Below are 14,989 nucleotides of genomic sequence, written 5' to 3' on the forward strand. Positions count from 1 at the left end.
GAGTATCGTGTCCCCAAAAAGGGAAATCCATGGGAGAAAGCCAGCCCCACCCCATCCTCTACCTCCCTGGTTTTAGCCTTTTCCTGTGCTAGACTGTGCACCACCAAGCATTACTGGCATCTTGGCCTATGTTTTTTCCCTGCTATAAAATATTAAGAAAGATAGCAGAAAAAGATACTTTTGTTTGCAATGACATGAAGCAGGAGCTCATTGTCAAGGGTGACAGAGTCAGTCTGATGGAGAAAATGTAAATCCAAGATGGGGGTTTCTGCCCTGGCCCCAACTTCATGTGGTCATGACCAAACTAGAACACTTCACTTTCCTGAGCTTCATAAAAGGATTGGTGGACTTACCTGTGGCTGAAATCCTTTGAGGTCACTGGCTGCAAGGTCACTGGCTGTGAGGAGCTGGAAAAGAACAGAGGGGTTTTCTGAGTTTGCACAAGTTTGCACACACTGTCCTCAGGACAACTTATCAGTGATGGACTTACCACCATCTAGATCTGGAGCTAAATGTGGTATTTCTGGGCCAGGAACCTGGACCCAACAGCCTTCTCACCTGGTGTCCACCAGAGCTCTGACTTCTTCACCTCCCTCTGCAGCCCCCTGTCCATGTACCTCCAATTCTACAAAGGGTCTTACATTACAGATGGGATTATGTATGCCCTTCAGCAGGTCCACAGCCTCCTGAAATTGTCAGTACAATTATGTGTGAATTTATAGATGTAGAACACTTCCTTAGGGAGAGGGTCCCTGTCTTCCTACTATCAAAGTAGTCTGTGATATCATAAGCTAAAGACACAGTTAAAGACTGTCTCCTCCGGGAGGGCTGCTTCTTCCTCTTCCTCTTCCTCTTCTTCTTCCTCTTCCTTTCCCTCTCCTTCTCCCTTCCCCCTTCTTCTCTTTCTTCCTCTTCTACTTCTTCTCCTTCAGTTAGACCAGTAAAAAATAACCCTCCCTTTACCCACCTACATGTGACTCAGTTTCCCTTCATCATATATTACCTTTGATCTTATATACTACGTAGGTATTCACAGCTTATGCCTCAAACTGCCATGCACAGTATTAGAAGATAAGAGTCAGGTTTATATAGTTTCTGTGTTTAATCAATATTAAAGGGTCAAGTTCATGTTTTGATATTTTTGCATCCTCTCCAGAAAGCACCAAATAAAAGCGTACGATTAATTGCTAAAATAATCACATTCTTTATTGTTGCACAAAAATGCTGGGAAATTGTAGGATAAAGAGAAAAAGGGCAGATGCTTATTTTGATTCAAGGAGTGTGACTGCTAGCTTTGTTAGGCCTGGAGAGCATCTGTGAAAAAGAGGAAAGATTTCATGTTTGCTGTAACAATATTTTGTTCGGTTCAAGAAAGAGAGGGAGTCATGCTGGGCTCCAATGCCTCTAGCCTTCAGGAAAGCTCAACTGGGCTGCTTAGCTTCTCTAAATCACTTTGCCAAAAATGATACATAAAGTGGTGTTAACTCCGGAATAGAGCAGAAAGGAGGTAGACAGTGTACACACTGTACCTTTCTCCCCACACCCAGTCCTGAGGGCTAGATTCCTCATGCTGAAGGTGCCTGGAGAAGGTGGCATCAGTCCTGACAGACAGACAGTCTGGCCCCTCTGTTTGTTATGAAACAACCAAGCAACAAGCCATTAGGGACCTGACTAGACACCGAGGGCCAAACCTAATCATAAGACTTGTTAGTCCCTGCCTTTAAGGAACCTACAGATTGGTCAAAGGATGAGATGTGTTTATGTCAGTGCAAGCAGAGGGTAGTAGAGTGTAAGCATCAGACTGTGTGCATAAAGCAAGAGAGGTCAGGGCAGGGTTGCTTTAGGAAGATGGAGATGGAACTGAGCCTTGCAAACGCAAAGGTGGCAGGGCAAGGGGCTTCGGATGGGCAGGTGGAAGAAGAAAGACATGGACGAGGGATGTGCCAGTCCCAGCCCAGCTCCCTTTGCATATGCTCATTGCCAGCCACGGTGTACAATAAGGAGAAAGGAGGGAATTAGGAGACACCGAGGGTAGAGAATAGCCTAGGTAGCCAGCAGTGTGGTCCCTGCCTTACATACTTTATTAAGCTTCATGACTGTCACGTGAGATCAAAAGTATCTCCACTTTGGGGCGCCTGGGTGCCGCAGTCGGTTAAGCGTCCGACTTCAGCCAGGTCACGATCTCGCGGTCCGTGAGTTCGAGCCCCGCGTCAGGCTCTGGGCTGATGGCTCGGAGCCTGGAGCCTGTTTCCGATTCTGTGTCTCCCTCTCTCTCTGACCCTCCCCCGTTCATGCTCTGTCTCTCTCTGTCCCAAAAATGGATAAACGGTGAAAAAAAAAAAAAAGTATCTCCACTTTATGAATGGGAAAACCGAGACTCAATGGAGGTTAAATAACATTTTCTAGGTCATGCAGGTAGTACGTGTATGTATCCAAAACTATATTTTCCCAAAGCTCGTCCTCTCCCTTCTATGCTATGATGCCTCCGGATTATAGCACGTTGGAGATAATTTGTGGAGGTGGAGTAGGAGAAAAAAAACGAGTGTTACTTTATTAGTCAATGAGCCACAGGCAGTAACATAAAGCATATCCCTATGAATGACCCTTCACTGACCCTTCTTCCAGACATTCTTTCATTTAATTGGTAATGACCATCTACTCTTCAGAGCTTATCAGTGCAGTCTAAGCCTTTAACTTGAGCTGAGCAAAGGTTAGGGTAGAGTTGGGGAGGAGTGACAGAAAGTCTGGAGTGAGGTATGGGCAAGGGAGTGACCTTTGCAAGGACAGAGCCACCAACATGTGTTAACACGTAGGATCAAACCTCGAATTCTCTAGGCCTTGGGAATCCAACAGGCAGGGATCTTTCTTTCCCTCTTTTAACAGGGTTCGCCAGAGAGAAAGCATGAGACAAAACATCTACTTCCTCCTATCATGAAATGCTTCATCTAGAGTCAACCACAAGGGTGTTCACAGCATCATAACATATGCACTATTCCCTCGTGTCAATGGTTTTGGGATTGAGAAGTTACCAGATCCATTTGTTTGGTTGGATATAGAGATAATGGCATCTTTGGCTATTACTTGTTATGTCCCTAGCTCAACAAAATTAGGATCTATCCCACCTTCCTGGAAGCCTTAATATCTTCCTTCCTTCTCTTCAAAGGAAATCAGATGCATGTAACTTAGTTCTTAATTATTTAAGGCTCTGTTTTGTGTTGCCGTGTGTATTTTTTGTTTTATTTTTTCACTTAACGAGACCAGGCCCAACAAGACATGATTTATATCTTATGTAACTTCTGCATTCCTCAAAGTGATGAGAAGAGTCTAAACAGGTGATTAGTCAATAAATACCTGTTGGCCAAATGACTTAAAAGGTAAGTGGTGAATATTGTCAACCTAGAGGTGAAGACTAGAACGGCTAAGTTGCTGAGCCTGGAGAAAAGAAGTGTGAGAGACAGCTTATGACACCCTTCAAGTCGACAAGAGGAAAGGGCACTCAACATCTAGAGCATTTCCTGCATGAAGTAGGCACTCAGATATTTGAATGAATTAATTAACTTACATGATGAGAGCAAGCTGTTCTCTCCTTGCTGTAGGTTTTATGAGTGAACACTTCAGTGTAGGAGTCAAAGTTAAATTGAAGGAAAGCCGGTATGAAAGAGAAAGTGGTTGAAAAGTGAATGAACCCACTACCAGAAAGAGAAGGCAAGCTCCCTTGCCTGTGGATGAAACAACACAGTGAGCCCATGGCCATTCAGATGTGGTCGTTTATCTGAGCTGGGTTTGGGGGAGGCAGGAGGAGGTGTCGGGTATGGTTACCAAGTACTTCCAGAACTTCTGAATGTTTTACCTTTGAAATTCTGAACTATTTCCATCACAATCTAGCACAGAGATAATCTAGGTGTTATCTGACATGGAAACAGCCAAAGGCAAGCTTTGAGACTTCCTCCCTCAATGGTTCCAGAATGAACAGTGTGCAGAAGTCTGCTTTTCCCAAAACATCCAGCTAGGACTCCCTGCCTGCCTGGCTCCTGGATTCTACCCTTGCTCTAACCCAAATACATGAACTCTTTGGCAAAACACAGACCCTGCTCCTTGGCCACTCCCATTTACAAAACTGATTATTTCCTAAATGTCTACACATTCCACACGCAGGAAAGGAGAAAGGACTGGTCCTCAGCATTGAAGCCTGGTGCTCAGATGTAGATTAGAAATACAGGATAGGAAGTCCTCCTGCATTCTGAAATTGCAGCCCACCCAGATCTGTACCCCAAAAGAGTTCCAGTCTTAAAGACTATCAGAACCTGAAGGAGACAGCTGAAGCTCTCTGGGTGGATAAGAAAAATCACCATGTCTACAGTGGGGTCAGGAGCCACTTCTGTTAGGGAACTGGAGCAAGGGAAGGTAGTATAGTCAGAGAGCTCCTACTGTGTCCACCTCTCCCTCCCTTCAACCAGAGTGGTTCTGTTTTTCTTTCTTTCATGTACACAAATTAATTTAGAGTCAAATGTTCTGCCACTGAAATGAATTTCAACCTTCCAGACTAAGTCCTTATTTTGCAGAAGAAGTTGGTAAGTGACTTCTTTAAAAAAATTTTTTTGGGGCGCCTGGGTGGCGCAGTCGGTTAGGCGTCCGACTTCAGCCAGGTCACGATCTCGCGGTCCGTGAGTTCGAGCCCCGCGTCAGGCTCTGGGCTGATGGCTCGGAGCCTGGAGCCTGTTTCCGATTCTGTGTCTCCCTCTCTCTCTGCCCCTCCCCCATTCACGCTCTGTCTCTCTCTGTCCCAAAAATAAATAAAAAAAACGTTGAAAAAAAAATTTTTTTTAAATATTTTTTTTAATGTTTATTTATTTTTGAGACAGAGGGAGACAGAGCGTGAGTGGGGGAGGGTCAGAGAGAGAGGGAGACACAGAATCTGAAACAGGTTCCAGGCTCTGAGCCGTCAGAGCAGAGCTCGATGCGGGGCTTGAACCCACGAACTGTGAGATCATGACCTGAGCCGAAGTCGGACGCTTCACTGACTGAGCCACCCAGGTGCCCCAATAAGTGACTTCTTCAAGATCACATGGCTGGTTAACAAAAAGCCCGGGTGAGTCCTGTAATCCCCAGTCCCTCTGCAGAAACCCCCACTAGTGACCATCTCAGTCCAGTCCAACCCTAAGTCCAGACACAGCTGGCTGCCTGCTCTGTGCTGAAAGAGAGGTGCATATGCTCAGAACACAGGAGAAACTGAGGCCTGGGCAAGAAGACATTCAGGTGTCCCTCCACAAAGTCAAAGCCACTGCCCTGAAAAGCATTGATCTAGACCCTCTCCAGACCATCCCCCTACTCAGAGACTGGCCTCATTCTGTCCCACTGGAAAACCGTTCACTGCCCAGAGCAGCCTGGCTGTGCGGGGAGGCATCCAAGACAGGCAGGCAGAGAGGGAGGAAAATGCAATCTGCTATGGCTCTGGGGACTTCAATCAGGCTGAAGTTAATGAAAAGGATCCTGCCTTTTCCCAGGACTGCTAAATGTCTGCACTGCTCCCAGTGAGAGGGTTGAGCGGGTGTTGGGGGAGAAGGGCAGACAGAATTACATTTAAAAGGCAAAGGAAGGAGAAAATTCTTTCATCTCCCTGGTGGAGTGGGCAGTGTTCCTGGGGCCCTGTCTCAGACCATTCTCATTCCTGACACGTCTTGCTGTTCTCTGGAACAGTCCACATTCAAAATATTAGGATGATGACCCTGCTTTCCATTTTTGAGGAGCTGCAATTTCTCTCTTGGCACAAGTTCTTTTTTTTTTTTTTTTTTGTCTCTCCAAGCCTGAGGGGTGGGTTACGGAGCAGGTAGGAGGGTGAAGGAAGCTGTGAAGCTCTGAGGGGGCGAGAGAAGAGTCTCTTCACCTTCGGGTGCAGAGGCATTCTGCTCTCTGCTCTCCTGCCACCCAGCTCTCTGCATGAGGGTCTCCCTCTGCTTCCCTCACCAAAAGTCACCTCCATCCAGCTGCAGCCAGCCTCACCTTGTGCCCTCTAGGACTGTCCCTCAAGTAGCTGCCCTCCCACCCACTAACTTCCACAGTGTCTAAAGCTTCCCTCAGAAGAGGACAGGAGGCTACTCCCTTTTCCTCCCTGTACCCTCCTTCCCCAGAAACATTATTTCCCTTCTGCTGGCCCTTTACCAAAAGGACACACCTCATTTGGGAAGAGTGGGGCCTAATATATCCCCACTGATCCCCCAGGGGATCATGACCTGGGGTACATGTACCTGGGAAGGGAGTCACTGACACAAAAGGGAGGGATGTGGGTCACCCTGGACATCTATCCAGAAGGATCTCAACCTTACAGACATGCAGCTGGACACACTGAAGCCTCACTGTACTGAGGACCTTCTAGGTCATTTTCTCTTTACAGATATTTCTTCCCTTGTGGGCCTGGGAAATAAATGATGGCATGGGAGATGGATGGATGGATGGATGGATGGATGGATGGATGGATGAGTAGGCTGATAGATAAAAGAACAGAGCAAAGATGGCTTTGGGGTAGTAAATGCTCCAGTTTGAAATTGTCCTTAAATATACCATCCTTTCATTAAATAAAACTTCTAATTAACCCCCTTCATACACACACACACACACACACAACTTTTCGATCTGTTCCCCTTTTCTCTTTCCTATTTTGTAGGAAATGGATCAGTTTCTCCCTCTTTACTTTGTAAAGTGTCATTTGCTTCTTCCTTTGGCTACAGGATGGAACCTGAAACCCATCCCAATCCAGGCCCTCAATCCACAAAGTTCAGGACAGCCTTTATGGAAGGCAATGTCCCAGCAAGCCAAGACAAAAACAAAATCAAATGTGTGACTGGGGTTGTTGAAAACTGACTAGGCCCACTCTTTAACTTGGCAGAAAGGAAACAGACTCAGAAAGATTGTGAGTCACCCAATGGATAATCTGGAACAAAGCCAACCATATGTATGCAACTGAAAGAAAGTTTTAGATGCCCTAACACAGAGGACTGGGAGATTCTGAAAGGGCCGCGGAGAGGTGCAAGGTAAGTCAGGGGTTAAGACAGAGAAAAAGGAAGAAGCTGAAGGTGATTTCCACCAAGCAGCAGGCTCTGGAAGCACCCACCATAAGTGAGCTCACTACTTCACCAGGACCACAAAAGACAATGTGCAAATTGGAATAGGGAGGTGAAATGGTACCATTAGGTTCCTGCTCCTAACAGGGCTGGTCAATGGTCATTGCTATACAAAAGGGCATTAGTTAGACTTGGAGGGAGAAAACTCATGTCCTAGCCCTGGTTCCAGCTCAACTCACTATAGGATCTGTCACAAGCTCACTTCACCGGTCCAGGTCTTCTTTTACCGCCTATAGAATGACTTCTACGCTCTCTCTGGCCGTACACTTCTAGCACCCTAACGTGTCCTTCTCACCTCAGGGACCAAAAAAGAGACGGAGCAGACTCTTTCTAGTTTTCTCCCCTCTTCTCTTTTCCAGCAACTCTCCTCCCAAATACATACCTTTAAGAGACTGTCTACACTATCTGGAAGTATCCCTAATCAGAAAGGCAAAAAGGAGGGCAGTGGGATGGTCTTGTACTGGTGTCTCCATTACTGGACTGGTGTGCAATCAGGAACTTAGACAGATGGTCACTCAGATTGCTACATGGGTTCATCATCCCAGTAAGCCTGCAGTCACATCCACATCTGAGCTCAAGGTAAAAAACCTTACAATTCCAAAAGCATTAGTCTAGCTGCCAAGACATTTGGAGTGTGTGGTATAGAAGACAAGCACCTGGCTTCCCACCAGCCAAAGAAGCAAGTTACACACTTAAAGCTGCCATTCTGGTTGGGCTGAGTGTCCTTTTGCTAAATCCTTTCAGCCTTCATGGAATTTTAAAGGTTGAATCTGAAACCACTGACAACTCCAGTCTTAGCTATGGAATCCATTCCAAAGAGCAACAAGGATGACTAATAATAACTGAATATAGGGGCGCCTGGGTGGCGCAGTCGGTTAAGCGTCCGACTTCAGCCAGGTCACGATCTCGCGGTCCGTGAGTTCGAGCCCCGCGTCAGGCTCTGGGCTGATGGCTCAGAGCCTGGAGCCTGTTTCTGATTCTGTGTCTCCCTCTCTCTCTGCCCCTCCCCCGTTCATGCTGTGTCTCTCTCTGTCCCAAAAATAAATAAACGTTGAAAAAAAAAAATTAAAAAAAAAATAACTGAATATAACTGCAAGCAAGCCTGGTCTTGCAGTAATATATATATGTGTATATATATATATACATATATATGTATATATATATATACGTGTGCATATATATATACACACGCATATATATGTATATATATGTTTATATGTGTATATATGTGTATATATACATACACACACACATATATACACATACATATATATATATATTATTTTAATGAAGGGGTTCTAATATTTACAGGTGAGATTTCTAACAAAATGCCCTAGGTATGCAGCCAAAAGAGCTCTACTTTTTTTTTTAAGCTTCCATGTGTAACCTTGCACATACACCCTATGTTCTAATGGTGGTATTCATATTTGTTGCCCAAATCACAACTGTTTCAACTTTTGAGTGGAAATGTCTTTAATCCTTCTTCTTGTAGATTAGAGCTATTACTACAGAGACCTAATGACAGAAAAGGACTCTTATGCCTTAATCTGGAACTCACTGAGACAATGAGTTTTGTTTTATGTTACTTCAAATTGGTGAACTTATAGAAGCTTGTCCCACCCTTTTTGAAATACCCATTAGAATTATTTTTAAATTCCTTGTTCCTTAGACCAAAAAAAAAAAATGGATTTCACAGACAGCATCTTGTGTGGTATTGGGTGGGAAGTTAACAAAGGTACACCTGGTATACACGGGGATGTGGATGTTCACATCCCCATTTATTATTTCGGTAAAAAGTAGCTCAAGTAGGTTAAGTCGTTTCTGAAGGTATACAACAAGTGAGTGGTAGAATGGCATCAGAGCCTCGTTTGGCTGACTCATGTTCTTTTTTCACTACATCATGATATTCTATGAGCCATGCTATTTTTGGAATATGCATGATCAGGTTCTAGCACATCCTCTTATGATGCTTCTGACACCTCGGAATGAACCATGCATAACAAACTTAGAGAACAGTGGTTTTCAAACTGTGCCCTATGGAGCCCTGGATTCCACAGAAGGGTCCTGGCGACTGTGAGTAGATGAGAGGAGGGAGCTGAGTTCCAACCCCAACGCCCTTTATTCAGGGCAGCACAACTTCTATTGTTATTTCATATTGGACTTCTCTGTGAAGATGATTTAAAGCTTTACAAAATAGAAATTTTGGAAATTCATACCTTAAAAGAGAAGACCCTTAGACAGGTGAACATGCCATTCACAGTGCTAACTGAATATACCTGGGGAAAGGAGAATTAACCTTTACAACTCATTTTAGGAACACATTAGACCTCGTTTTAGGAACACAGACTTTAATACTTGCTATGAGTTACTCATCAGGAAAATCCTTTCTCTTCCTTTCTTTATACTTTCTGTAGGCAGTGATGTCTGCTCTCTTCTCCTGAAGTTCAGCAAGCTACACGCTTAAGGAAGCATAACTAATTTACCAGGAAAGGAAGGAGCTAAAGATACGTTGCTTCTCAGGAGCACAATCTGGGATGTAGGTCCTTTCCTTTGAACAAAATGAAGAAATCACATTGCAAGCATCTGTGGGCTGTTTCCAAAGTCCGTAAAAGGCCAATAAAGGAGGTTCCCCTCATTGAACATATGCCAAGCAAGGCTGGATGCTGAGGGGAGGGGAGGAACCCATTCTTATCTCTCTCTTCTCATCATTTTCTGAGTTTCTGCTTAGAACTGACCAGATGATCGGCTCACTTGGCTCTACAAATCATATTAAAGCTTTTAAATGCATCCCCTTGGTGAACCCCAGAAAATTGATTCGCACCCTTAGGCTCACTCTCAGCAGAAAATGGAAAAGTCAGAAGGTACTTGCTTCAGAGAGGGTCTGAGCACTGGAGTCAAAAGCTCTGCTCCTCACCTCAGTGAAACCAGTTTGGCTGGTAATCTGGGTCCCGTAGGCTAAATCTGGAGCAATTAATCACAATTACAGGTGAATATCTAAAAGGGATAAAGTCAAGCTGGACCTTGCAGGTGCCAGCAGCCATAGCTTTTCTAAGCCTCAGGTAAAATAGAAGGATCTCCTCCAGGAAGCCTACCCTAAACTCTTGGAAATTATAATATGAAAAACAGTTTATTTTTCAGGAGCCACCTTTTGCTTGTCATTGTACCAGGTAGATGCTTTAACTTCATTATCCCTCTTCATGCTCACATTACCAATGCAGGGTAGTATTATTTTCAACAATTTATAGTTGAGCAATCTGAGGCTCCAATTGGTTGAATAATTCAGGGTTATGGAGGCAAAAAGTGACAGAACTGGGATGTGACCATGACTCTGAATCACGACAAGTCTAAGCCATCCATGACCCCCCCTCAGTCATCCCTAAATGGATTGGTGCTTTCTCCCTTCCTACGGTGCCAGGGAGTCAGTCCTGGCTCCAGGGACATTTTTATCACTGCCAGCTGTGCCCCAAATGACTTGCCATGCAGGTAGGAGCCAGGCTTCTCATCAGCCCCAGGTGGCCTCACAGTGCAGGTATCTAAGGTAATGCCCACTCTCTTGATCTTCTCCTCAAATTTCTCTGAACTCAAGATAACTTTTTCCCAAGGAACTTTGTTCATGAATTCTAGCTGACCAAGGACTCACTAAAGTCTGCACTGTACATTTACACGGCCATAAACTTCCTAACCAAGTTTATACTCTCTCCCCACCTCCCACCTTTCTCTCCTCCATTCCTTTTTCCTTCCCAGCTAATCAGGGCATGCTAAGTTCCAGGCATGTCACAGATGCTGGGAGTCCCCATGAACTACTAAATGCTTTCCAGGGATCAGCTCATATCATTACATTTTCTCAAGAACCTCGTGAAGCAGTACCATGAGTACACCCATCCTACAAATGAGAAAGCAGAAACTTAGCTACAGGAAATTATTTATTCAAAGTTGCAAGACAGCAATTGACAGATCCAGAGAATATACTCAATTCCACCTGAAACTATGGCCTATGTTCATTCTTAACTACTCCATATGTGTGGGGCTGGCAGGCAATCTAAATGCTGTCACAGGTCATCTCATCCCAGTTAGAAAAGATCTCTGTCTTTTAGAGATGCTAACTAAGACACAATGAGGAAGGCATTTATTTAAAAAAATAAATAAAAGGTAACCAATAATGGGAAGTGGGTAGTTGCATCCCAAGAAAGAATAATATCATTATGACCATAAAAGTGGGCACTTTAGATAACACACAAAAATGGGAAATCCCAAGTACTCCATCTCTGTTACAACAGGCATGAAACATGGTTTATGTCCTCCTTGAATTCAACATAGGATGAGGACTAGGAGGAATAAGTAGTAAAGACAGTTTTGCACCTGACGGAGTGATGAAAATGGACAGCAGTAGGTACAATCTTCAGGAGAGACAGGCAACCATCTTTATCAAAGATAAGAGATATGAAACTGGAGTTCTTCTCATTTGCAAGAAACAGCCTTCACAAACTAAAATTTGAAAGATAGCCTTTGTTTACCAAATACCTCTGCTTGCAGTTTTCATCAGAAAGATTAGTTAAGTATTTTTAAGGAAGTAAGATCTGGTTATTTGCGTATTCAATTTATTTAATTAACCAAGTAGAACTTGCTTGTTTATATGCTTTGCTTTCAGTTGAAATGAAAATCTCTTTGAACTGCTGTTTGAAAACTGCACAACCAGTGTGCAGTCTCTTTCACAAATGGCCCTGCTTTTGCATTAGTGTTACAGGCCTTGCAAAAGTGCTGAGTACTCACTTGGTCCTGCCACTCCCTGGGATGGGAGTTCTCTGAGGACCAAGACATCTGGCTGTTTCCAGAGTGGTTCTTCACCATTGAAGATATTCTACAGGGTCTACCACAGCTTGTAAAGATGTCCCCCAATATATTAAGGTAGTAAAACACCTTCAGAAAATAGGACTAGACTCTAGCATGACAACTTTGAAGGATGCATGGTTCCTTGACATATACACACACACCTGGGTACTGTGTTAAAAATCTGTCCCTCTTATATTTTATACAGGATTTCTGGAAACAGTTGATTCAGCTGTTCGCTGGGGTGTGCATATACCTGTTTTGTGTTTCAGGCAGTCCTTACTTGACTACAGTTTGCTAAAAAAAAAAAATGTTCTCTTATGATTTCACTCTAAAGAACAAGATCATCTCACAGGAGCATCTCAAAAATGGAGGTTTCCTATTTATCAAAATGGCTCAGTCAAATGTTGATTATATCTCCCTGGACCTCTTCTCCAAATAAAGTGTCCTTTAATTGTTCTCCCTGAAATCTCCTGTATGCCTGACTCACAGTCCACCCATTTTTGGACACACTTGCCCATGATTTCTGGCTGGCTCAGTTGGAGATGCCTCTCTATATACTGCCCACTGAGACTGAACAAAATGAATGAACAACACAGATGCTACATCAGCAGGACTGGATGTAGCTGCTAACTAAGTCTGAGGCCCCTTTAGTAATCATATGCCCAAGCCATTTATTTATAGCACAAATACAAAGGGCCCACCACAGGGACTGGTGATGTTCACTTTTGCAGCCATATTTGGCAATTCATTGGTAGTGTGACCTCTCACAAGTAACATCTCTACCTGGCTCTTAGGTAGTTCCCCACCTCTGACGTGAGGAACTCTGCAAGATCACCTCATGATCAGACAGCCTGTGAATCTGGGAAAGGCTATGCATAGCCCCACCACTCACCTGGGCATTATCAGGCTTCATACAAACTATTACTAAAGGTACTCAGGGGTGGGATATCATAGAAAATGATGGAGTGGTAGGATGATAAGGAGAAGCAGGGCCCTTGGCACAACTGAGGAGTTAGTGAAACCTAAGTTTGTCTTCAGAATGATCCATGCCCTCCATCTCTCACTCACCGTGTAACTATTCTCAGGACAGCTGTCTGCTGTGTTTCACTTCTAACCAGAGAAGAAAAATCAGAGCCTCCATGTCTTTTGATAAAAACAAATTCCATATCTAAGGAATTGTAGTTAAGAACAGAGATGAGAGAGGCCCGTAATTTGGGGGGGCAAAGGACCCATTGCTACATGGCTATGTGAAGAAAGCCTGACTCTGGGTTAGAAGAGGGGCAAGAGGGCAGGGAGGCCACAGCTAGCTGTGCCCAGCTGCTCACCTTTGCTGTAGCTATGGGAGAGGCATGTCATGTCAACAGCAGGGCCTGATCTCTCCAGTCACCCTATGGCTTTCCTTGACCTCATGCGATATTAACAATAATCTCAATTCTGAGACACACAGCTTATTTCCACAAAGAATTTAAGAGTTTGACAATAGTGCTGTCTTTTAATTATTCGCTCTATAATTGACTAGATGAAAAATGGTGGGTATTCTTCATAGCCAAGTCATAGGGAATGTTATCCTATTTCAAGATATAAAGTGTTTCTATTATAACAAGAAGGAAGTAGGAGATGACAAAATACCTTTACTCCCTAGACCTAAAAAATTTCAAATGATGATCTCACTTAATCATCCCGATAGCAGCACAAAACAGAAAGGGGCAGAGACTATCCTGCTTGTTTGACAGATGGAGGAAATGAGGCAAAAAAATCGGTCAGTGACTTGCCCAGGGACATGTTCTTGGCTGTAGAAGACTTAGTGTGGAAGGGATCTTGGGGGGTGATTATCCAGATCAGCCTCCCTCCAATGCAGGAATCCCCTTCTCTAACTTCTCTGACAGATGGACACCCGGCTTGAACACTTTGGAGGAAGTGGCACTTGCTATTTTAGGGCCACAGCAGTAGTCTTTAGCAAGTTCTACCCTTATGCAGTTGAAATGTGCCTCACTGAAACTCATCCCCTGAGTCCTGAGAACAGAAACTAACTGCTTGCTTTTTTAAACCATCATTATCTTCCTATTAAATAGGGAATGGGAACCCCATTTTACAGATGAGGAAACAGATGGACTAATCAACCCACTGCAGACCCCGTATCTCAAGTTAGAGCCATACACCAAACCCAAAGGATTTTAGACTCCTCTCTTCCCCTATGCATTCTCCAGCTCTGCCCATGTGCACAGACTACATTAAGCTTAGTCCTCCTGCCACGGGCCTCCCTTGGTACTTTCGGTTACAGGTATCAGATCTGTACATCTCCAGGTGGGATATCCCAGTGCTTTCAATTCGTCTTCTCTGTATATGGTTCCCAATGTCATCACCAGGTAGCTTATATTAGTTTTTCTTTTTTTTATGTTTATTTATTTTTGAGAGTGAGAGAGACAGAGAGTGAGTGGGGGAGGGGCAGAGAGAGAGGGAGACACAGAATCTGAGGCAGGCTCCAGGCTCTGAGCTGTCAGCACAGAGCCCGACATGGGGCTCGAACCCATGGACCATGAGATCATGACCTGAGCTGAAGTCGGACGCTTAACTCACTGAGCCACCCAGGTGCCCCATCACTATGTAGCTTATAAATGCCTCTCTCTTACTGGCTTTCAGATCCTAGCACACTGTATCAGTGGGAAGAGAAATTGTTACTAGTCTTGTGTTGACTAGTACCTTTATTACTAGTGCCTTAATACCTGACTCTTGGAGGCAGGGTAGCAAAGCCCCATTGTAAGGCATTTGGCAATTAATTCCCATAAGCACTCCTGCTGTTTCAAGCTACCAAGTTGAAGATGCTGATTGCAGAGTTGGGAATAGATGTGCCTAGCTGACTCATGCTACCATAATCTGGCTCCATCCAGCACACTGCTGGTGTGCCCATGAACCCATCTACTAAAGACCACTGGCAGCTGGACTGGACCTCAGGCCAGGCAACTGGTATGGCATGGCACATTCCAATAAGCTCAGGAGTTAATATGTCCTCTGTGCAAATCTCAGTGTGCAGTAAACCAGGC

The 14,989-nt window shown here is 44.3% G+C and overlaps 1 protein-coding gene across 1 annotated transcript in view; it reads right to left on the reverse strand.

Moving 5' to 3' along the window:
• The window catches only part of SETBP1 (SET binding protein 1), a 356,839-nt gene that overhangs the window by 186,406 nt on the left and 155,444 nt on the right, over positions 1-14,989 (reverse strand). Inside the window, exon 2 of the mRNA XM_047086210.1 lies at positions 354-407. Coding sequence (XP_046942166.1) covers positions 354-407 — 54 coding nt within the window. The remainder of the gene's footprint in view (positions 1-353; positions 408-14,989) is intronic.

The sequence above is a fragment of the Lynx rufus genome, unplaced genomic scaffold (genome assembly GCF_022079265.1).
Source record: "Lynx rufus isolate CCGP_SWC_20201006 ecotype Redwood Valley unplaced genomic scaffold, mLynRuf1.p SCAF_20, whole genome shotgun sequence".
Classification (NCBI taxonomy): Eukaryota; Metazoa; Chordata; class Mammalia; order Carnivora; family Felidae; genus Lynx; species Lynx rufus.